Source organism: Ostrinia nubilalis, chromosome Z (assembly GCF_963855985.1).
Source record: "Ostrinia nubilalis chromosome Z, ilOstNubi1.1, whole genome shotgun sequence".
Lineage (NCBI taxonomy): Eukaryota > Metazoa > Arthropoda > Insecta > Lepidoptera > Crambidae > Ostrinia > Ostrinia nubilalis.
The window spans coordinates 18737242-18761945 of record NC_087119.1 but is presented as its reverse complement, the minus strand read 5'-3'; the positions used below and the strand labels follow the sequence as shown (position 1 = coordinate 18761945).

Sequence of the window (24704 nt, the reverse complement as noted above, 5' to 3'; positions counted from 1 at the left end):
ATTGTACAGTACTTACCTATATTGTCTTAATGATAATTGCATGATCATCACATCGTTCGTTCGTTTCAGCCGAAAGACGTCCACTGCTGGACAAAGGATTTCCACAAAGACCGGTCCTGCACCACTCGCATCCAGGCGCCTCCCGCGACGATCATCACATAAAATTAATATAATAACTGTGGCACGCGCAACGCGCTTGCGACAGAATTTAGAATCAGTGCTTTTATTACACAAATATTATTATTAACTAGCTGACCCGGCGAACTTCGTACCGCCTTAGCGTAGAGATTTTCTTTATATTTTTTTCCGTAAAAACCTTGTACAGAGTATTAGAAAACTACAAAAAAAAATCAGCCAAAGCGGTCAAGCCGTTTTCATGTTATGTCGTGACAACGGAAAACGGGTTTCATTTTTATATATATAGATAATATAGAGAGTTTTATTGGCATAGGTACTGCTTGTATTTCTAGTAGGTAATTGTATTACAATTTAACCAACTTAACTACCTACCTACACAAACAAAATCTTTTAAGCATAAATCCTCAAAGACACCGAAGTGAATGTGCAGTTACTTTGCTCGGTGACGGACTACTGTTCTGTAACATTACAATGAAAATTATTATTTTACTAATAACAACCAAAGCTCTAATGACGTTTGACACATGTAAAAGGTTTAAAAAAAAGAAAGAACATCTCGCTTGATTGTCATTTATTTATTTATATTACGGAGTAAGGTTAACTTAAGTATAGCTACAAATGTGCACATAATTTTAAAATTCTTAGCATTATGTAAAATTATTCACTAATTTGTAAATCACTTTCCATTTCGGTGCAATATTTTTGATTTTATGCAGTCGCGGTGTGAGCAAGCAAAGCTCATTCATGCGAGCACAGTTCGCAACCGCGTGGTTACGCAACAGTGTATATGGCGGCCAGACCGACTTCGCGATGGCGGGGCTCCGATATTATGCCCAGCACTTCCGGACCCTCGCCAGTGAGAGCAGCCGCCGCGGACGCGACTATCAAAGGTGAATATTGTTAATTATTACGCGACCGTGTGATGGGAGGACTTTCCCTTTTCGCTTGTGTTTATAGTGCGCTCTTATGGCGAAATCATTTGTGCCCTATATTTCTACTCACACTTTATTGATGAACTTTAGTTTTTGTTAACTAATGTGAATCTTCATCAATTTTATTTCACAAACAAACCTTTTTACATACTGGTCTTGCTATATTTTTATGCAATGTGAAAATACTTTTAAATATTACCTCCTCCTTTTTTGGAAATAAATAAATCAACAGATTATTCATTTTGTTAATAATTGGAAAATTAAATTAATATCATTAATTAACCTTAAATCTGTCGTATTACAGAGTTAAAAATCAAGTTACTGTTTATATTTTATATATTTTAAGAATTATATTTTATCAGCATATTAAGTGTGAGTAGAAATACCTACGGCACTATTTGGTTGTAAGTTTTGACCGACTAGAATTAAAAAAACTAACCCTGATGATACTTTTTATATAATATTTTAACTGTCAAGTCCTTTAATTGGAGAGTCCATTTTCGTCACAGAAACATTTTAAAGTGAGATTAGACTCGTTATTTATATTTATGTATTTGTAATGTACCTATAAATTACTGCTTTGCGAACTGCATGCGTTTATTTGTAGTAGAGCTACGTGCTCGCGACTCTACACAATAACTAACTGTTTCTCTTTACATTTATTTCAGGTTAAGTGTCATTAACGAGCTAAAAAATAATTTAATTGTGAAATATATTATATTAGCAATTCCTTAAACAAATCGTACTTATGACCCCAATGCTAACTCATAATAACAGAATACCTGTTTCGGTCTGCAATACATAATAAGGTCTATTACGAAATGTGGGTATAATTTTATCATTTTCGGCCCGCGAACGAGCTGTAGGCAAAAAGTTAAGAACGTATATGAATATTTTGTAACGCATGTCCATTCGTGCACAAAGTTATTCAATGGTTGTGTAATGTGTTACCTAACAGTTGCTCGCCGGCTCCGCAAAGCGTTGAACTGAAAGCCGGGTTCACATTATTTGTAAAAGTATTGTTTAATAATGATATTTTGTAGATATTGCAAATGTACTTATCTTTATCTTTTTCAAACTAAGCTAGGCCACTTTGCCGTCGCGTGTGAAGGCTCCTTATGGTCAACCCATTGATATGTACTTTAGTATTTGTAAGTACTTCTTCAGTGCCTTTTTTCATTTGGAGTCGGTCTTCAAGTCACCAAGACAGTCTTTCTCGGCAGATATTTCAGATTATTCTTTTTAATAACTAAGCTAGGTCCGTTTTTCGCCGCGTGTAAAAGTTCCTGAAGGCCAAACCCATAATTTGATGTATTTTTTAAGTTCCTGTTCTGCGTTTTTTCCCTTTCGGGGTCGCTCCTCCTCGTCCAAGCGCCAAGATACTTTGTCTTAGGTTGTCTGGCCGTTGATCTGAGCTCGTTCCAAATCCCTTGAAACTTTATAGTTATACAGGGTGGCCAGGGAGTTGACGTTCAAAGCCTAAATTTAGATTTCTTACATCAAGGTGTATCTAAATCACCACCATGTATGTTCTACAATTTTGCTTAGTTTAGGAGATAGAGTTAATTTTGTATTTTTTTCCTTTCACCTATGTATGGTTTTTAATGTTTTTCTCACTCTGGCGAGAACTTGTAGTTTGTTATTATTAACTTAAGTTAGGGAAATTTCCAGTGAAGATCAACTTTCAAAGCTTCACGGTTGTTTCTCACCAAGTTCTAAATCACAAAATTTACTGTATCTCCTAAATTAAGCTGTATCGTAGAACATACATGGGGGTGATTTAGATACACCTTAATGTAAGAAATCCAAATTTTAGCTTTGGACGTCAACTCCCTGGCCATCCTGTATTTACTTTTTAACATCTATGTATAAACTTAGTGACATCCAATTTAAATAGGTACCTATCATTTTTAACGAGACAGATTTAACATAAGCATAACTTAGGTAAATATTCATAAACTGTTTCACTTTCTCAAGTGTCAAGTCTTGATATTTTGTAACTACCAATCTATGTGTGATTCCTTGAACGCACTTGATCGCAAGCTCAGTTACAAACTTCCAAACTTAACACCCTACGTGAGTTCCTGTAGTAAACGCTTAGTTTGCGGCACCAAGTTACTTGTATATAATATGAGAACGTCACATTTAAAGTTATCTAAGCCTTATTAAGTTGTAATAGGGACCATTTTGTGTGGCTTGAGCGCCCGCACGGGTACCTACCTCTCCTTCCGTTTCGTGCAGGTATTGACCGGGCACGGATGCTTCGACTCATACCTGCACCGCATCGGAAGGGAGGACACGCCGTCCTGCCACGAGTGTCGCAGAGGACACGGCGCACCATACCATTGCGGTGTTAGGGCGTGGGCATCGCAGCGCAGTACACTAATAATCGCGGTAGTGGGCCAGGACCTGGTGTTGCCCAATATAGTTGAAGCTATGCTGGACAGCAGCGAGGCCTGGGCGGCACTGGCCTCCTTCTGCGAAGATGTGATATCACAGAAGGAGGCCGCGGAGCGAGAGCGCGAAGATGATCCAAACGCGCCCTCGCTCCGGCGACGGCGGAGGGGTCAGAAGAGGCGACAGTATGATCGCCTCCAGTTTCCTCTCCTCGGTGATGGCCAGCGGGCCGGGGCAGGGCCACCACCACCGTCGGACGGGAACAGCTGTGTGCTCCTAGCTGCTCCCGTCGCTCCCCGTCCTGGGGGGCCTGTAGGGCCCGCCGTGTAGGTGGGCAATCGCCGGAAGGGACTGTGGTAGTGAAGGCTTTGTCCGGAATCCCACACAGTTTCTTCCTACTTAAGACGAATGACGGAGCACCGGGGTCTTTTTAGTGGGTATGCCTTTGTCCTTCTGAATTTCTCTCTAGAGAAGTTGCAGTGAGAATGGGAAATATGTACGAATTAATGTAAGGGACAATACCTCTAAGAAATAAATACTTTTTTACTTTACTTAAATAGTATTTTATTATTTTCACGATGTTTAGTCGTGATACACGTATGGGGTACGTAAATACTTAAACATTATTTTATTGCAGTCACGACATGTAAGTATTTATGTACGAATAAATACATTGTTTTTTTTCCTCGATATTTGCACTTTAAACACAATGCAATACACACGTTTTAACGTAATTGCACTTTTTATAACTTAAAACAATAATAGTGACGAGTTTAGAGACCTTAGAGTAAATAAATTAAGAGACAAGTCTAAATCACCTATTAGCGGTAGTGTTGCCACAGGAAAAAAAGCAGCGAGTTATTTTTTTAAAACAGCAAACATTTTAGACAAACTGTGATAAAGAAACTTGTACAAAATCCACATAATATTAGTACGAAAATGTTAGTACCGACATTCATTTATGAGTTCAACTGTTTACTGTGAAATTTTGATGTTTGTTACGTTAATGTTTGTTTTCGACCATGAATAGGTTTGGAGCTTTCGTTAATTATTTGCCACACATTATTCATTAGTGGACAAAATTACAGCTCAAATCATTGCATACTAGGCACGTTTGAGTTTAATTTTCCACCATTACAAATACCAAACTAAATTCTAAACTGATAACGAATATCGGCTAATTGCGAGCCCATACATGTTACATCTTCTTCTTCGTCGCTACACTCTTGCCAGAGTGGTCGTGGTCGTCAAATCTGGTGAGGTGGCAAGCTTCATAATTCGTCGCCATTCCTCCCACATTGCAGCCTTTCTTGAACACTCGTGGAGTGGACCATTGAGTGCGGTTTTGACCTGATCAGTCAAGCGCACGGGCGACCTGCCGCGCGCTCTTGTGCCTTCAACCTTCCTCTCACTCTTCGTGATCTTGATAACTCAGAAAATAAAGCTGCTATCTATTTTAAGTCTTCAAATTAAATATTAATTTATGGAATTTCCCCTTTAGCTTATGTTGTACGCTTGTTTCGTACTAGATTTCGATTGTAGGGCTGAGTAATTAGGGGAGAGTTCGGTATATTGTACCGCCGGGTAAATTGTACCACCCTCATATTTCGTAAAGTATTTATTGAATGTCTGTAATTGAGAATGTTACTAGGTATGCAAAAGCACTTGAAACCTATTTTACAGTTAGGCTTTTACATTTACAAATACATTAGTTTTTATTTCATTCAAAAATACCCATTATAATATACAATATACAGTAGTTATGATTTTATAGGCATTCAAAGTTCGCTTAAATATTGAGTGCCGCCGACGGTCACGTGACCCCGCGTGACGTACATTCACAGTGTCCGCTCACTAGAAAACGGATATAAACATACTTAAATACATTTTTTTTTGTAAATACAAACTTATTATACATATTAACACCCAGACCCATCACAAAAATTAAAATTGAACCAAACCCAAACTTGATGCGATTGTGTCGTTTTATTGCGAATTACCTTCCAGCTCCATCATTAGACCCTGATTACTATATAGAATTAAAGTACTCATCAATACAAAACGAACGAACCCAAACTCGATGGATTTAAGTCGTTTTATTATAGAGTTCCTATGGCCACCTTCCAGCTCCATCATCAGATCAGCTCCATGTCATCATAATATTGCATGGTCATCCAAATCACATGTGTTTGCGAAATTTCAGCTTAATCGGTTGCCTGGAAGTGGGTCTTAATTCAGCTTGCAAGATTCCACCCATACCAGCGAGGCTACGGGATGAAAACACCAGCGCATTAAAAAAGGAGTTTAACTTTGCCTCTAGGTCTTTCAAAAGAGTCATTGCAAGGGCGAAGTCGGAGCACATTGGTAGAATTGGTGGGAAGCTAGAGCGTCTTCCTTCTGGAACTCGTGCGTTCTGGTCTCTTGCCAAAGCTATCCAAGGAAATTTCTGCACGCCATCATTTCCACCCCTGCACATGGGAAACGGTTCGTTGGCCCACGATGCAAAGGAGAAAGCCGATCTTCTGGGCAAAGTCTTTGCGTCCAACTCGACACTGGATGACGGGGGACATGAGCCACCGATTATACCAAGGTGTGAGAGCTGTATGCCGGATATCCGGTTCCACCAAAGCACAGTACGCCTGGCTCTATTTTCCCTGGATATCCATAAGTCGAGTGGGCCCGATGGAATCCCTCCTATCGTGCTGAGGACGTGCGCTCCAGAGTTAGCACCGGTTTTAACGCGCCTTTTTCGGCTCTCCTACCTCTCTGGCATAGTCCCGACCTCATGGAGGACAGCTTTGGTGCACCCGATCCCTAAAAAAGGTGACCGCTCAAATCCGTCCAACTATAGGCCGATAGCAATCACCTCCTTGTTCTCGAAGATAATGGAATCCATTATTAACAGCCAGCTCCTTCGGTACCTAGAGGCCCACCAGTTGCTAAGTGACCGACAGTACGGTTTCCGTGGAGGTCGCTCGGCTGGTGATCTTCTGGTCTACTTGACACATTGTTGGGCACAGGCGATCGAGACTAAGGAGGAAGCATTGGCGGTCAGTTTGGACATGGCGAAGGCCTTCGATCGGGTTTGGCACAAAGCGCTTCTTTCGAAGCTCCCTTCCTATGGGCTTCCCGAGAAATTATGCGGATGGGTCGCCAGCTTTTTAGCATACAGAAGCATTAAGGTCGTTGTCGACAGCAAATGCTCAGACTCTATGTCTGTGAATGCTGGTGTCCCCCAAGGCTGTGTGCTATCGCCTACGCTCTTCCTTCTGCATATCAATGATATGCTGCAAATTAGCGGCATTCATTGCTATGCGGACGACAGCACGGTTGATGCCGCTTATACCGGCCGCGCAAATATCTCTCGGGAGAACGTCATTGAGAGCCGTAACAAACTTGTGTCCGAAATTGAAACCTCCTTGAAGGAGGTCTCAGACTGGGGTCGACGCAATTTGGTCCAATTTAACCCTACAAAGACACAAGTTTGCGCGTTCACCGCCAAAAAGTTGCCGTTTGTCGTATCCCGCTGTTTCGAGAGCACTCCCCTAACTGCCTCAGCCAATATCGGAATCCTTGGTGTCGACATATCGAGCGAAGTCCAGTTCCGTGGTCATTTAGAGGGTAAGGCTAAATTAGCCTCGAAGAAGCTTGGTGTGCTCAATAGATCGAGACGGTATTTCACTCCAGCCCATCGTCTGCAACTTTACAAGGCGCAGGTTCGGCCTCATATGGAATACTGTTCTCATCTTTGGGCAGGTGCGCCCCAGTACCAGCTTCTCCCTTTGGACCGCATTGAACGGAGAGCAGCTCGAATCGTTGACTGCCAGGACATTTCGGATCGGCTTGACCCCTTGGCGCTGCGTAGAGATGTATCCTCACTGTGCATCTTCTATCGCATGTATCACGGGGAGTGCTCCGAAGAATTATCCGGACTTATTCCTGCCGCCACTTTTCGCCACCGATCTACCCGACAGCACTTCCACCCCCATCACTTAGATGGTTGGCAGTCCACAACAGTACGTTTCTCTAGAAACTTCCTGCCCCGTACAACCAAACTGTGGAATGGACTGTCGTCTGCGGTGTTTCCGGACGGATACGACCTGCAAGCTTTCAAGAGGAGAGCGTATCTTTACCTTAAAGGCCGGCAACGCACCTGTAACGCCCCTGGGTCTGCGGGTGTCTATGGGCGACGATAATCACTTACCATCAGGTGATCCGTCTGCTCGTTTGCCTCCTACCACATAAAAAAAAAAAAAAAAATACAAATATGAGCCAGTCACTGTAATATGACGTCACGCGCATAAAACGCGCACTTTTAAAATTCAATATCTTGGAAACTAATTGACGTATCGAAATAATTCTTTCACGTGTATTTTTTATTTTTAACAGAGAATACAGAAGGCTAAAAAACAAAATTAGTGAACATTCTTCATTGCAACACTCAGCGATACACAACTAAAATCAATTAATATCGGCCATGTGGTTTTTGCCGTGACAACAAACACGTTTGTTTTATTTTGAAAAGTATTTTTTCATTGTTTTCAAGTAACTTTTGACAATACATGTTTAGATTGTAATTTTGTTAAATTTAATCACAGGGTGTTTCTAATATATTATTTAGAAGCGTAAATTAGTGTGGATTACAATTATTTGAAACATTTTTCGGTATTTATAAGCTATATTTTTTACTGATTTTTTAAAAGCACTATCACCTAGTCGGCTAAATTGTACCACATCAAGTTGTATGGAACTTTACCAAAGGATTTTGAAATTTTTTTAGTAAATCATATTTTGAAGTTATAATAGCGTAGTTATGCTTGACTAACAATAAATGAAAGCAAAAGACTGGCAAAGTAGATTAGGTACAAGTGTTGGAATTACAAAACTTGTACTCAAAATCGTGATACGTGTAAAACAATATCGATTGTCTATATTATTAACTACTGTTCCTCTTCGTTTCCTAATTTGTTAAGAATGTATCGTATAATATTTTGCCATAGTTTTTTTTATAGGCTTGAAATTTATTGAAATCCAATTTAGTAACCCTGTGGTACAAATTATCGAACCGGTTGGCTAAATTGGACCGAAGCTCTGAACTCGTACTTTGTTGATTTGTGCTAAATATACAACAATCATGTTAATTAATACTTATGAAATAGTAAGTTGAATAATGTATCTTTTATTATATACCATGGACATTAGCAAAAACATAAGAAAACTATGTGTAAAATGGGATTGAAAAAAACTGGTCCAAATTAGCGGACTCTCCCTTAATAATTAAACTTTAAAGCTCCACAGGCTCACGAGAAAAAGGGTCTTGATAGACATAGACACAAACAGACATGACCTAAAAGGGCTCGTTTCGAGTTACGGAATTCCAAACAGAACTAATTACGAGAGCGGTATTATTTGATCGTCGTCGTATTTGCATGAGCAGCTTCAATGAGAACCTCGGTAGTTCTATCCCGGTAGCATAGCCTGGAATTCCCGGAGTTCAGAAAATTGCCCTTGTTACGTTACGAACTGGCGCCGTAAACTTTTCAGCGCTCTCTCGTATGCTTAAACTAGTGATTTTACAAAACAGGTTAACTACTTCATAAAGTATTGGATTTTCCCCCGTTCGACAGAGGAGTGCAAACGTGCAACCTACTTGAGAAAATACGTCAGAGTTAAAATTATTAAGGAGTTGTGAGGCAAAGTTACGAAGTAGTAAAATTAAAGTTCAAAGAATTAATGTAGTAGACTATCAGCTAGGATACAATTCCCAAGTCTACCTCATACCTACTTACTACATACTTGTTATGATCTACTAATGGTCTACAGAGACATTATGTAGAGCTATTAATCAAAAACTGTTTGATATTGAAGAAGGCAGTCACTGGTACTTAATCATTCTTTTGCTGTCACTATTTTGGTAAGGCTTACCATCAGGTGACCCTGTACCCCCTCTTTGTATAAAAATAATAAATACCAATGAATATAAATGTAATAAAATTCCATCCCATAAAAGTAAATCTATTGAAAAATGAAAAACAAATTAGAGCATGATCAGAAATAAATTTTAATACGATTAACGTTTTAAATATTCATGGATTCTATATTCATTTTAAATTGCTTCGTTTTTAATTTTCCTGCGTCCAATCCAAATCAAATTAATTTTCAATAATTTAGTTTGTTCAGAATAGTCACTTGCGCGTGGGCTGTGCTTCAAAGCAAAAGCTTATTTCTATTTTAGTGTTTTCCAATTTGAACAAATATTGGAACAGTTCAATCATGTAAAGCTCCAAAGCTTTTAACTAACTAGTAGCGTAAACAATTTAGAAGATGAAGCTATTACTGTTGCTATTTATTACGCTTTTAACTTTTGACGCTGAACTCGGAATCTGAGGGTTGTTCCAACTGTTTTGTGACGTAACACAAAGCAATATCGTGGCAGAAGTTTAGTGACACACTTTTGATTATGGAAAGCTACTTTGGATCAGTGAAATAATATTATTTCTTAGGGAAATTCAAAAGGAACTGTAAGTAGTAAGGAAAAATATAATCATGATTCAATCTGAAAGAAAAGATTTTGGTCCCAAATTCAACAACTTTTTGCATGGGAGTTACCTACATTAAAATCTGAGGTGTACCTACCAAAAACTACCCGCTGAGATTGTCACCGTTCGTTTGCTGTTACAAAAACTTAATCATAAAAATTCAAACCTACCTTTAAACTGAAAAACTACGCAACCTTTTCAACCGCAAACCTTTATACCTTGCATCTTACATCGCATTATACGCCTGCATACCTCAAGATATTTCATCTATAATGTTAGTTACTTACTTATACTCGTATTCGTATAGGTACTTAGTCTAACTCTTCATTCGTCCATCGTTAATATCGATTAGAAACTCAATACAGTTCCATCCACGTTTGCAGCGTCAAGATCTATTAGCACATCGATAATTAGATCCTGGAGCTGGGAATATTGTACAAGTAATTCAATAACGTTAATCGATATACGTTAATAGTGTTACATATTATGCGTATGTGCTAGCTAAACCAGGCACGTCGAGATCTCCCCACCGCGCTGCAGGATGAACAATTATCCTGCCATGGCTGGACGCCATAATCCTATTACGACATTACGTCCACTTACGCAGTTTAGGATTAGCCTAATTATGCTTGAAACATCGCTTTGTCTCTATAAATTTCAAAGCGTCCATGGAATTGTGGTTGTGTAACATGACGCATGAAACTTGGAGAGGTATTTGGAACAGGTAGAGCGAACGAGATCAATTCTTTGTCAATGTAAACATCAACAAGACTTTTGTAACCGTTAGACTAGATTTTTAATATTATGGCTATATTTATTGCCTTTCTTTTCAAGATATGGGTCGTATGCATAATTTTCGATTGGCATATAAAATGGAAACAGGAATAAAATGATTGACTTTGCTTTGCAAATTTTGCCCGAGTTTTTTGTAATGGACAACACGCATAAGTTGTAATATTAAGTTAAATTATGACTTAATTTAAAGTTTAGATCACACACATTACACTAGTTTTTATTTCACCTCAATCCATCTAGTATTACCGAAGATAGAGCCTCGAGAAGTTTACGGACTTTTAAAAATTTTCAAAAATTTCCAATATTCGCGCGTGACGTCACAACATGATTTTGCAGCCCCCGCACGTTAACCCATTTACCACTTTTTGTCTTTTTCCAACTAAAATAAAATTTTACCTTTAACTGACAACTGTTGTTAGTTGTCATCGTTCAATCACATTTCAAACTAGGCGCTAAAAAGTAACCATTATTATGCCACCTATTGCCAATTTTGTGCACTATGAAGCCATTTTTACATTTAAGCACTTAAATATAAATTTTCTGGAAAAATAACCAAGTTTGTGTCTTTGTGCTCAATAACGAGTAAATAGTCCAGTTATTTGTTAATTTTACTTGGAGTTTTCCGGAATTTTTGAAAATTGGTGTATAAATAGATTTCGCTATGTTCTTTCCGAATTTTGTGACCTCGTTTATAGCCGCGCGCGCGCCCGCCTTATTGAAAAAAATCCGCCTTACAAAAGGTTTTTGACGACTACTTTTTTCATTTTATAATTTTTGGGACATAGACAAGCTAAGAAGCTTTGATAAATGTGATAAATTTCATGTAATGTAAGTTAAATAGATTTAGAGTTGTGAAACAGTCAAATTAATATACCTGCTAAATTGCGAGTTCTTTTTTCTTTGATCATGGCAGGACACGCTGCCGGGTGTCCTAAATATGCTGAAGTATAAAAAAATTCGCGTTGCTGAAGTATACATTTTTTTTGTCTTGTTTGTTTCTACATTACATAATTGTATCCTACTAATATTATAAATGTGAAAGTTTGAATGTCTGGAAGTTTAAAATAAAGTAAAGCAATGTTTATTTTTCACCAACATAACAGATAATATTATGATAACAAACAATCAGGAAAAACAAAAAATAAGAATGTTGGTGGGTTGATACCTGAACTAGGAAGATTCCTGTGTCTCAGGTTTGTTACTCTTTCACGCAAAAAGTACGGATTTTGTTGAAACTGTACAATATTATTGTTTGTAACCCAGATTAACATATAGGCTATAATTTATGCCGATCTGTGACACTAAATTACACGCGGGTGAAGCCGCAAGCAAAAGCTAGTCGTGAAATAAATAGGAAAGTTTAAGGTTCTGAAACGTGGTCGCTTACTATCAATGGGCCTCATAAGAAGGAGAAAGAAAAGTGATGGAGCGGGCTATGCTCCGGGTTTCCCTGCGTGATCGAATCAGAAATGAGGAGATCCGCAGGAAAACCAAAGTGACCGACATAGCTCGCAGAATTGCTAAAATCAAGTGGCAGTGGGCGGGACACATAGCTCGTAGAGACGATGGCCATTGGGGCAGAAAATTTCTTGAGTGGCGACCACGGGCTGGAAGACGTAGCGTGGGCAGGCCTCCTACTAGGTGGACCGACGATCTGGTAAAGGTCTTGAGAAGAACCTGAATGCGGGCAGCGCAGGACTGTTCATTATGAAAAACCTATGGAAAACCCAAAGGCCTCTCGCCTTTGTCCAGCAGTGGACGTCATTGGCTGTAACGACGAAATAGGAAAGAATGTAACTATCAAAAATCTTCTCTAAGGCAGCATTTTTCCAATTTCGCAACGAGCGCGGCAATCACACTTAACTAACAGACTAACAGAGAGCATAGCGAAATCTATTTTAATCACCAATTTTCAAAACTCCCGGAACACTTTCCAGGTAACCACGTTAATTTGTACCAAACGACTGGACTATAATTTAATTGATATAAAAATTGGGGTACATCTTCTCAAAAACAAAAGAATTGGTGCTAAAAGGGTTAAGTGACGTTTTGACATTTGTAGAGGGCCTTGTAGAAGGGGAGGCTATGGTGCTGAATGTGGATTAACTCGAGTGTCATAGTAACTTATTAGACTGCTAAGCTTGATGATAAAAAAAAAAAAATTTTATTCAATGTACATAGTCTGGTCATAAGTTCTGTCATATGATAATAACTTTTGAATTTTGAATGAAGGTTTCAAAAACATTGTTTACTGAATTAGAATTAAAAAGAAAAAATGTGCGATAGTTCGAATGTATTGTATGTGTAGTGGACGCATAAAGAAGTCCGAACTGCAGTTGTCACGTTGCATTGCTACGCGCCAAAGCTGATTTTCGTTGTGCTGAAAAAAATTAGTTTATCTTTTCATTAAATGATAGGTATAGATAGGTGTACCAGAATCTCATGGCAAACAAAAATATTGGAAAAGTGTGTCTTTTATATGGCAAATGTCTATGGATTTATTGTCACCTGTCAAAGTAAATCAAGTGAACTGTCAGTCGCTGCAGAAATTTTGTAATCTCTTCATGCCTATTTGTTATTCTCTAAAAAGTCGAAAAAGCTCAAGCAAGTCATATTGTTTTCAATGTTTATTGTAAAATAATGCATAATTCAAAGTCAATCTTTGATTTTAAAGCGCGTCGTTGAGTTGACCGTAAGTTGGAGTGAAATTGGATACATTTAGTTTATTACCTAACTGCGTCAGAAGGAGGGTATTTTTTAAATATTATTCTTATAATAGCTGCTTTATCGGGGGTTTCAGGTGTACCTCACAAATTGGTGCAGAGGAATGGTGAAAATGTTATGACCATGTAAATAAAATTGAAAAAGATTTCATCAAGTAAGATGTAAGATAGAATAATTGAAATGGTGGAAGAGCAATTTATAATAAATACCTCTTTATCTTGATCATCTATTGAAGAAAAGTGGAATCCTTGGAATCGTTTTCTAGTTCTGAATGAAGTGATAAGTTATAAGTATGATACATAATAAAATTAGTTACATAAAGTAATATACGATTTACTTATTTTTCAAGACATTTTCCTATTATTATTACTGACGGGATTGCTACCATGTACCTTAGTTTTGAGTTTCCAATATTTCGGCACTGTTGCAAGCGCCATGGTCACGGAGTAACTGAAGAAATTAAAACCAGACATCGTTCAGATGTGCGTTCAAAAGACCTGAGATTTAAAAAAATCCCACGTTTTGTTTAAACAGTAAGCGAAAAAAAAGTGACTTGAAAATGGAATACAAAATGATAAGTATGGTAAATGATAAGTCTTTATCAATGAAGAAGCAGAAGTTCAATTTCATGTGTCCTCCATCTAGGCTAGTTTCCATCGTCACTCAAAGTTTGGCTGCGGTCTCAAATTTGGGCTTAATTGAGGTATTTTTTGGGTGAGAGGCATAAGAACTAATGCCGTTTTATATCAAAAATGCATACGTAGAGGTAATCAACCAGGTACAAAGTATTTCCTTATATGTTAGTCTGCCACTCTTTAGTAAGTCCCGAAGTCCCCGCTTCGGCTCCCCTACTAACCATTCTAACCATTGTACACAGATAATATCTTACATGCAGCTTTTCATGTTACTACGTCACATTTTCAAAATCCGCGCGGAAATTCGCTCCTAGCGGAAGAGCGCACTTTGAGCTTGAATATTTCAGTCATTTTTAAAGATATCAAAAAAGTAAAAATACAGTATTCATTCTAATTTTTTGTAGTTTTTTTTGGCATCTTCAACAAAAATTGTGCGCCATGTCCATTGTGACACTACCTATCTACATATTGTACCAAGATATCTCGCGTGCTTATTCACAATACATTTTCTTTTTGTTTCAGATGTGGTTAGCAGTACTAGCCGCAGTGCTAGTGGTCTGCATTCTACTTTATCTGGACACAATAAAGCCAAAAAAATTCCCGCCAGGCCCCAAGTGGGTACCAATTTTGGGTAGCGCAGCCGAAGTGTATAAACTTCGAGAAAAAACTGGATACCTGTATAAAGCAGTAAAGGAACTATCAAGAACTTACTGCAAAGATGGAGCTGCACTTGGTCTCAAGATAGGAAAAGACAGAATAGTAATGGTCAATACCCTAGAAGCCAACAAAGAAATGTTGTACAATGAAGACTTGGACGGAAGGCCTAAAGGGATCTTCTACCAGACCCGAACTTGGGGAGAGAGACGCGGTGTTCTTTTGACAGATGGAGAACTTTGGAAAGAACAAAGACGTTTTTTGGTAAAACATTTGAAAGAATTTGGCTTCGGAAGGAAGGGTATGGGTAACACAGCTTGTTCTGAAGCTGCACACATGATCAATGATGTTCTGATTACATTAGGCGATAGTAGGCAAGGTGTAATACAGATGCATAATTTCTTCAACACGTACATATTGAATACTCTGTGGTCTATGATGGCAGGAATAAGGTATAACCCGAAGGAACCTCAAATGCAGGTACTCCAAGACCTTCTTTTTGACTTATTCTCTGCTATTGATATGGTGGGTACGGCTTTCAGTCATTTTCCAATATTGACTATCTTAGCTCCAACTATGTCTGGGTACAGAGGCTTTGTGAGAACTCACAAAAGAATCTGGAAGTTCTTGCGGGAAGAAATTGGAAGGCACGAAGAGAGTTTCGACCCTGAGAGAGAGGATAGAGACTTCATGGATGTGTACATTAGGATACTGAGGGAACATGGTGAAGTGAATACATACTCAAAGGGACAGTTGGTCGCAATGTGTATGGACATGTTCATGGCTGGAACAGAGACGACTAGCAAGAGTATGAGCTTCGCATTCAGTTATTTGGTGAGGGAGCAAGAAGTCCAAAAGAAGGCACAAGAGGAGATTGACCGCGTCGTTGGGAGGGATCGCATGCCGTGTTTGGATGACCGGGATCAGTAAGTGTTTGATCAAAATTACTGTTTTCCATAAATACTGTTGTGCATATTTCAATACCGGTAACCAGTTTTTTGATGTGGGTCAATTCCTTCTACGTACGGTGTGTACACTTATCGTAATATTGTTAACTACGATATCCGTCACAGTACGCCGGGCAATTGGACCTAGGAATAAATTGTTTCAAATCAACTTCACATAGTGGAAACGGTTCAAGAGCCGCGTAAACACATTAAGTGGCGGTTTTAGTCCAACGTTCGAGTTTAGAGTGGACGTTTGAAATCCAACTAACTAATACGTTCTGGATCGACCAATTAAGGCAGTTCTGTTCCGACGGAATTTTAACGGAAAAGCACCGTTATTGCCTTATTGCGACGTCTCTATTGCTTTCAAAGGGATATATTGAATGGCGAATTAGTTAAATATTGACGATTTGATATTTGAATAATATTAAGTTAGTTAATTTGGGTTTTGTACCTATTGATAAATGAAGAACCTTGAGATAGAAGAAGATAGAAAGTATTTTATAATTAACTAGCTTTTTGCCCGCGGCTTCGCCCGCGTGGAATTTTGTTTGTCACAGAAAAACTTTATCGCATGCGTCCCTGTTTCAAAAACCGGGATAAAAACTATCCTATGTCCTTTCCCGGGACTCAAACTATCTCTATGCCAAATTTCATCAAAATAGGTTGAGTGGTTTAGGCGTGAAAGCAAGACAGACAGACAGACAGAGTAACTTTGGCATTTATAATATTGATATAGATAGATTGCAGAGCTTAACCGCTTGAGTCCCAGACGGCATTCATTAATGTCATAACAATTGATTATCTATTGTGTCTAGATTCGCGGGCCTTGAAGGATTAAAGATATTAATTGTTCATGTGGCTCACACTTCTTTTAAGAGCCTGACTCGCTCTTGACAAATAAGTATGAAATCTTAATTTTTTAATTTTTTACTTTTTTCAGAATGCCGTACTGCAGTGCCATTGTCCACGAGAGCGTCCGACACTTCATGGGACGCACATTCGGTGTCCCACATCGGGCTCTAAGGGACACCACGCTTCAGGGCTACAGGATACCAGAGGTAAGGACAAGTTAATAAAACATTCTCATATCCATACCGCCCGCCTCCATTTCCTTAATAAACGGAAGTGCAGGCAGAGCTGTCAGCGCACAAACGAGTTACATTTTCTCTGATAGTGGAGCAAATATTGTTTACGCGCAATTTCTATTTACTGCCTTGCTTCTAAATAAAAAAATTTTTTCGCAAAAAGATTAATAATAATAGTCCGTTCCAGTGGTCTGGTAGAAAGTTTGATCTCCGATCGGACGGTACAAGGATCTGTCTATGGTCAAAAGTTACCGGAACTAATAATTAGATTTGTTCCAATTCAAAAAACCATTCATCATCATCATCGTCCTTTATTCTCGTCACATGAACGTACTTCAATCACTAGACAAGACACTTGATACACGCTGAATCTTATATTTCGCCCGTTCTCTTCCAACCAGAAGCAACATAGAATCATTAAAAAAATATTTTGTTTACGGATCCACAGAAAATTATCCTGTTTCCTTGTCCTGCAAAAATCACTCACAATCTTGGCTCACAATCCTTTACGACCGGAGCAATAAAGTGTCGATAAAACGGAAATAATTTCGCACAATGCCAGGTACGCTCCCGGTATTGACGGAGAAATGCACGCTCTATTCTATAGCATTGCAGCTTCGTTCGTCGGGGATCGTTGCGGGACATGCGACACAGTTCGGTTTGTGGACATACCCGAGCCGGTATTTGGTCAATTGAATCGCTTGTAACTTTAGAATGGTAGATATTTTATCTTCGGCTGTTTACTATTTGTATTAAGACAATTTTGAAAGAAATTAAAAACCATATTAAATGAAAAGCAAATGTGATTCACTAGGTTTCCGTTTATAAATATCAATAATTTTGAGTCGCGATGTTAATAAGTTCCTAAGAAACGTATTAAGTAAGCGTAAAAATACTTAAGTATGAATCTAAGACATGAGAATAGACTCATGCTAACATGGTCGTGGCTAGTCTAAAACTTTTAAACATGAAATGCTTAAACGAATTTTGAGCGCTATTTGAAAATATAAATACGCCGGTAAGAGCACCACAGAGCACTTTCATGCACACGAAGCTTTGTTCGGGGCGTGTAGCAGAGTTAGCAAAATCGTACGTACCTATGAAATGTTATGTTTATAGTAAAAAATAGTTCGCAACACGTCTTTGTTACAATAATTGGAATAAGGTTGTGTTGTCAACTTTTTGGCCACTTAGGGTGTCACGGACTAAGTATTTATTTGACTGTACACGACTCAGTATTTCACGGACTAAGTATTTATTTTGCTGACTGTACACGAACGTATATTTCATAGATAATATCTCTCTATAATTTCATAGTCAAAATTGGCGTCGAATAGTTTCATCTCTATACTTCACACCATTCCAACGAGAAAACCCTCGAGAAATATCACCAACCGACCAAGCTGACCAAAGAAATTCTTATGAAAGCCACAACTGTGTTTGTATTCACAGTGCAGTTCTAGAAACACCATTTTAGATTTTAATTCTCCACACTGCAATTAGCAGAAAAATCACTTTCTGAATCTTTTCCTGCTTATACTTAGTGCTTTTATAAAAGAGGCTTTTACTAAGAGCGGTTTGTTCAAGTAGCTTTACCCTGACTCCTATTTAGTGCTACATTAAACACAATCTAACTTCTCAGAATTCACTTTGTGAAAAGTTTTTTCTTCCTCGACGTAAATTGATATAGTTTATAACATTTTAAAGTAATAAAGGACAATGTTCGTTCTCCATACATTGTTCGCCTAAGAACCAACAATTTTGACATATTACTACCCGAAAGCGAAATAATACGATTCTGTGTGTAAGAACAATGATTCCTGATGGACACTTGCCATAAAATTAATGATTAAGAATATTAAATCACAGCGATTTTATAATATGTCGTTTATGACAACATGGCGTCTAATGTATTGTGTGAATGTTTGAACACCGATTCGCGAAAAATGTTTTGTATTGTCGTCACGCCGAGTCGCAGCCAAATAGTATAAAATAATAGAAAAAGTTTTAGAAATACAACTCGGCATTCCACTTTTATAATATGCCCACATATTGCACGTAAATAACATGAATCGTAGGTTGTTTCCACCCTTGTCATCTGACACATGAAATAAACTCCTATTGTATTATAGATATCGAAGCCGAATCGTATATAATAATAGAATGGGTTTTGGAGATCACTCGGGGTTCCACTTTTATAAAATACCTACATATTGCATAAAAATAACACGAATCATGAGTTTTCTTTTCACCATTTACATCTGACACGAGATAACAAACTCCTATCTCCATGACTACCGTCGTAGTCTATGCCAAAGACTACAATATTTTAAGCAAGAAGTTTCAAACCTTAGCGGCTACGGTAACCCCTGGGCCACATACATCATGATAACATTCGGTCGTCACCGGAACGAAGTCTTGCGATTATGCAAAAAAGCATCGTATTCTAGTGCGGCTATATCACGTTCAAACGGGGTTTTAATTCGACTAAAGTCCTGACTAAAGACTGGAAGAAAATACGCCGCATTGTATGAGCACTTCGTGTTCGTTAAAGCGCCTTCAGATCTAGAGCCCACATAGTTTTCTTTCCAATAATATCCGCAAGTAGCGCTGCATGATCTTTACAACAAAAACGGCAATAGTTATTAAGGTGCCAAAATTATATGATTACTTTGGCACGGTATTATACACGTTCGAAGATTTGTCATTTTCATTCATTTCATCATTATCATCATCATTTCAGCCACAGGACGTCCACTACTGAACATAGGCCTCCCCCAATGACTTCCACATCGCACGGTTGGTAGCGGCCTGCATCCAGCGCCTTCCCGCTACCTTTATCAGGTCGTCGGTCCACCTTGTGGTGGGTTGACATTGCAGAATATGACTTTTGATAGGTTCATCATAGAATTCGGCGGGGATATCCTCACGGAGGAAGTTCGTAAAAGGGCGGAACAAGATTTTATAATAATGCAAGGCCGAAGCTGTAACTCGCGTGCTCCTACGTGTAATCCGGCGAGTATGCAATAAATAGTAATGTCTGGTAAATAGTGGCAATACGTATCGTTCGTTCGTTCGTTTCAGCCGAAAAGACGTCCACTGCTGGACAAAGGCCTCCCCCAAGGATTTCCACGAAGACCGATCCTGCACCGCTCGCATACAGGCACCTCCCGCGACCTTCACCAGATCGTCGGTCCACCTAGTGGGAGGCCTGCCCATGCTACGTCTTTCGGCTCGTGGTCGCCACTCAAGAACTTTCCTGCCCCAGCGGCCATCAGCTCTACGAGCTATGTGCCCCGCCCCGTCTATGTCTATATGCGCTACGATTACAGGGTATCATTTTGCATAGTCGCAAGACTTCACTCCGCTGCTGTCAAATCAATGTCGCATAATGTTATCGCAATGTGTGTGGCCCTTGGCCAAATCACAGAAGCCTATGCGAAGAAAGAGCACTTGAATGACAATGAAAATCAGGGTTACCATTTTATAAGATCTCCTCACTATTGAGGGTAACAAAGTAACATTAATAATCTAGCCATTAATTACATTTATTACCTATACGAGAAAGTAAAGCAACATGCGGTTTTATTTTAATTTGTAAAATATTTGTAACAGTTTGTTCCAAGTTTAGTTTTACAACAGTATTGCTGTTTCAGCTGTCACTGTGAAGCTTTGGGAAAATAAATAAATAGAAAAAATATTAACATAAATATTTATTTAAGTTTTTATGTTCATTATCATAATATGCCAATTTAAGTTACACTGTGTGACAGTCTTTGACACTAAACAAACTCTTCAGCTTAATAATACCTACCTACAGGGCGTTTTTATAGTTACTCTTGCTGATGAAACAAGAAGGGTTGATTCTACTACTGAAATACAACTACTTTTCTTACAGGACCAATATCAAATTCTCAAAAAAATTCACATCCTCGTGATGGTGATAATTTCTATGGAGAGGTTTTTTTTTATATTCGGTCTCTTGGGATAAGTTATTCCATTTGAGCAGTAGAATTAATCCTTTTTATTTGATCACATATAAAAATAACACAAGTGTTAAGGAAAACTTCTTCTTTGGTATGGTATCACTACGGAGTTATAATGTCGGCAACTCTGTATCACTGACTTGTAACTTTCAAACAGTATGAATAATAAGGGCACCACATTGGTTTTCTTTCTGAAAAAAGGCTTTCACTTTTAGTACTAACCCTTTAGCACTATTTCATTGAAATAAAAATACAATAAACGCACAGAAGACTGAAATTGAGTCAACTGACGTGACATTTATAATTTGTTGACATTATGACAGTTTGACAAGACTAGGGATTGAAAAAGTTTTAATTGAAAAAGTAAAATGACAATTTATTAAAACGATTCACAAGGATATAATCGATTAAAAATATTTATAAAATGTTCTGATACTTGCCTGTAGCGATTATCTAATCCTGGTTTCTACTGAAAAACTACCTCGTGGCAAGATTTTAATAAAATAATAAAATCTTTATCTTCTCTTTCACAATCTATAAAAGTTCATTTGGTCTATTATTATACATGTGCTATGAATGAGGGTTTTCGCGATTGAAAAATCCGCGAGATGGCAATACGTAGACGCGAGGTCCAAATGCTGCATGATTGGTGGATTTTGACATATCTGTCAATGTCATGTAAAAAATAACCAATCATGCAGCATTTAGACCTCACGTCTACGTATTGCCATCTGGCGGATGTTTCAATCGCGAAAACCCTCATTGGCATAGATTATGAGAGACTGGCAACTATACTAGGTTGATATATGTTTCTCTCACTTCAACTGGCATTGGATTCAACATCGGATTCTGACACTTTTACAGTTATGATACCATGAATATCAGTTTATGGTCCTAATTATTTTTATTTTATTTACGACCTTCGACCAGTTGGACACTTTAGATAGCTTCTTGTAATAGTGTCAATATCTTTTTAGCTTTTAACGCAAATCTAGTCTTCAAAGCAGTTTAATCGATTTATTTTATTTTCAAAATCGATATTTTATTGTCTATGATGGCCGCAGGAACATCACTATACATGGACTCCCAGCAATAAAGTACGGTAATGCCTCGTACAGATTTTATCGGCAAAAATTATGGAACTTGATAGGTTTTAGACCATGCCACGCACCAAAACGTCCGGAAGTTGTAATAGTATTATAGAATAAACGTTAAAAGACTTATTTATTTAATTTTTCAATGCTTAAGTGTCCATTAGAATGAAAGGGTGCTTAATGTATTTAAAAAAATAGAAAATAATTATGATGGGTTAATGTTTTTGGGCGGTTTTTAGGCGGTTTCTGACAATGTCCTTTAATGTATTCAAAGTTGTATGCCGTAATTTCGGTGTATTTAAAATTCAGGCGTTCGTGGTAAATTTTATTTAATGCAATTCGTTTACAGGGAATTATGAATTATTTGATGATAATGGAATATTTGATCATAATAAATTGAGCCATATTCACATAATCACATTTTCAACTGAGTGGCCTTTTTGTACAAAATTATCAGTTATTATTAAACTTTAATTAAAATTATAATTCGTGCAATTATGGGAATATACGAGTATTTCGAAGAATACAATAAATCAAGTTTTCCGTTTTATTTGCTACTTGTTTATATGAAAATTTGTTAAATGCTGGGATTCATAATATTATTATCTCTGTCTGTCTGTCTTGCTTTCACGCCTAAACCTCAAAACCGATTTTGATTAAATTTGGCATAGAGATAGTTTGGGTCCCGGGAAAGGACATAGGATAGTTTTTATCCCGGTTTTTGAAACAGGGACGCGCGCAATAAAGTTGTTCTGTGACAGACAAAATTCCACGCGGGCGAAGCTGCGGGCGGAAAGCTAGTTTATAATAATAGGAACCGAGGTAATGTTATTAACTTTTTTTCAGGACACGATGATAGTCTCCAACTACACCAACATATTGATGGACGAGAACCTTTATCCGGACCCGTATGCTTTCAAGCCTGAGCGATTCATGTGCGACGGCAAAGTCAAGCTGCCCGACCATTATTTCCCATTTGGCCTCTTCAAGCACAGATGCATGGGAGATGTGTTGGCCAAGTGCAACATATTTATATTCTCCACAACAATGCTGCAGAGGTTCTCGTTCTTGCCAGTTCCAGGGGAACCTTTGCCCTCATTGGATCATGTTGACGGTGCAACGCCGTCTGCTGCACCCTTCAAAGCATTAGTGGTACCACGGCAGTGATTGACTTTTTTGTTTTTATCAGCATACGTAAAGCGCAATACACATTGAACTTTTTGTCGGCGGTCTAGTTGGCGGCTTCACTTATTACAAGTCGGAAAATTTGGTCGGCGGCATGTCGGCGGCTTGAGATGAGAAATTTATTTGGAAGTCAGCATACAAGCACGTCACTACAGGTCGAGCGTCGCCGGGCAACTGAGCGCAGGCGTACCCAAGCCGCCAACATGTCGGCGGGTAACACGCGCGGGCGCATGTTGCCGACATAATTCTTTTCATACAGGCTGCCGGGTTGTGTCGCCGGGCTTTGTCGGCGGCCCGGCGGGCACAGTGTGTATTGCGCTTAAGTACTTAAGTGCGTGTTTTAAGTTTCAACCATCCAGTCGATGCCTTTAAAGGACCGTGTAGGTAGAGTTTCTATCATTTACCAGAATCGTAAGTACTAAATCAATTTGTTAATTGTAAATAATAGGTAGGTGGAAACACTTGGCTTTTCGATTCGAGTTACCTATTCAGTTTTTCATTCATGCTAGTTTAATCAAAATTATAGTGGATTGATCCTGTTTAGGTAATTGAAGACAATTTTAAATAATGATATTCAACTCAAAACTATGTATAATAGCATGAAAACTATGTATAATAGCACGAAAATGAAAAGTAATTGGTATTGAATTTAGCATGTTAATTTACCTTATGACGCAAACGCTAAGGCTTTTCATCAATTTATAAATAGAAGCAATGTTGGATTCGATTTTCCTCTCAATTGGATGAGTTGCTTCGGCGTAAATACAAGTTAGTTGTAGATATTAAGCATACATATATCAAAATAGAAAACACTTTGATGTCTACATCTTGCTAATGTGGGAGAGATGTACCAAACTGAACTTTAAACATCAAACAAAATTGTCACAAAATAAGTGAATCAAGCGCATTTGAGTTACGTAATATCTAACCTTTTGTGTGTAGTCCTTAAGTTTTTAGACTGATTCGTTTTAATCACATCATTACCTGATATTGTAAAAGTAGTTCGCATATGTGGTGTATTGAATAAAAATCTGTTGTAACCTTATAAAAGTGTTTTAATCTGCTTAGTAACTTTATTCCATATTGCTCATACGATGTTTACTGGCATAAAATATAATAATTATACCATAATCACTCCTTTTGATCGTCAACTTATTCCCTGGAGTACCTACCAAAATACTAATTATGATCTTACCTTCAAAAGCAAGGTTAAAAATAGATTTCGATAGCCAAATGAAGAAAACACTTGAAAGCTTTTCTCTTCTTGGAAAGTCATTTTAATTGGCATGTAAACATCCCACTTAATAATTATTTTGTAAGACTCGTATCATGAAACGAAGTTTAAATTTAGACTCTGAATTAAGGATAGAGACAATCTTGTGATTTCCATTATCAAAACATTCTCAGTCGTTTCGGTTTTTAATCATCATCAGTTTTTCTTCTCAGTCTTAATTGACCAGAGTAAAATGGAAAATTTGGCCTACATACCACGTCGGTCAGATGGGTTGGGGAGGACAGAGGCATTCTGTACTTAGGAACACAAATCCGAAAAAAATATTGAAAGAAGCCGAATGAAGGATAGGTATTCTT

The 24704-nt window shown here is 38.2% G+C and overlaps 1 protein-coding gene across 1 annotated transcript; it reads left to right on the top strand.

The window, feature by feature from the left end:
- The first annotated feature begins 971 nt into the window (after positions 1 to 971).
- LOC135086784 (probable cytochrome P450 303a1) lies at positions 972 to 24164 on the top strand. The gene is made up of 4 exons (XM_063981576.1): positions 972 to 1028; positions 14683 to 15740; positions 16705 to 16822; positions 22776 to 24164. The coding sequence occupies exons 2-4, from the start codon at positions 14683 to 14685 to the stop codon at positions 23094 to 23096; spliced, it is 1497 nt and encodes a 498-aa protein (XP_063837646.1). The 5' UTR covers positions 972 to 1028; the 3' UTR covers positions 23097 to 24164.
- The last annotated feature ends 540 nt before the right edge of the window (positions 24165 to 24704 follow it).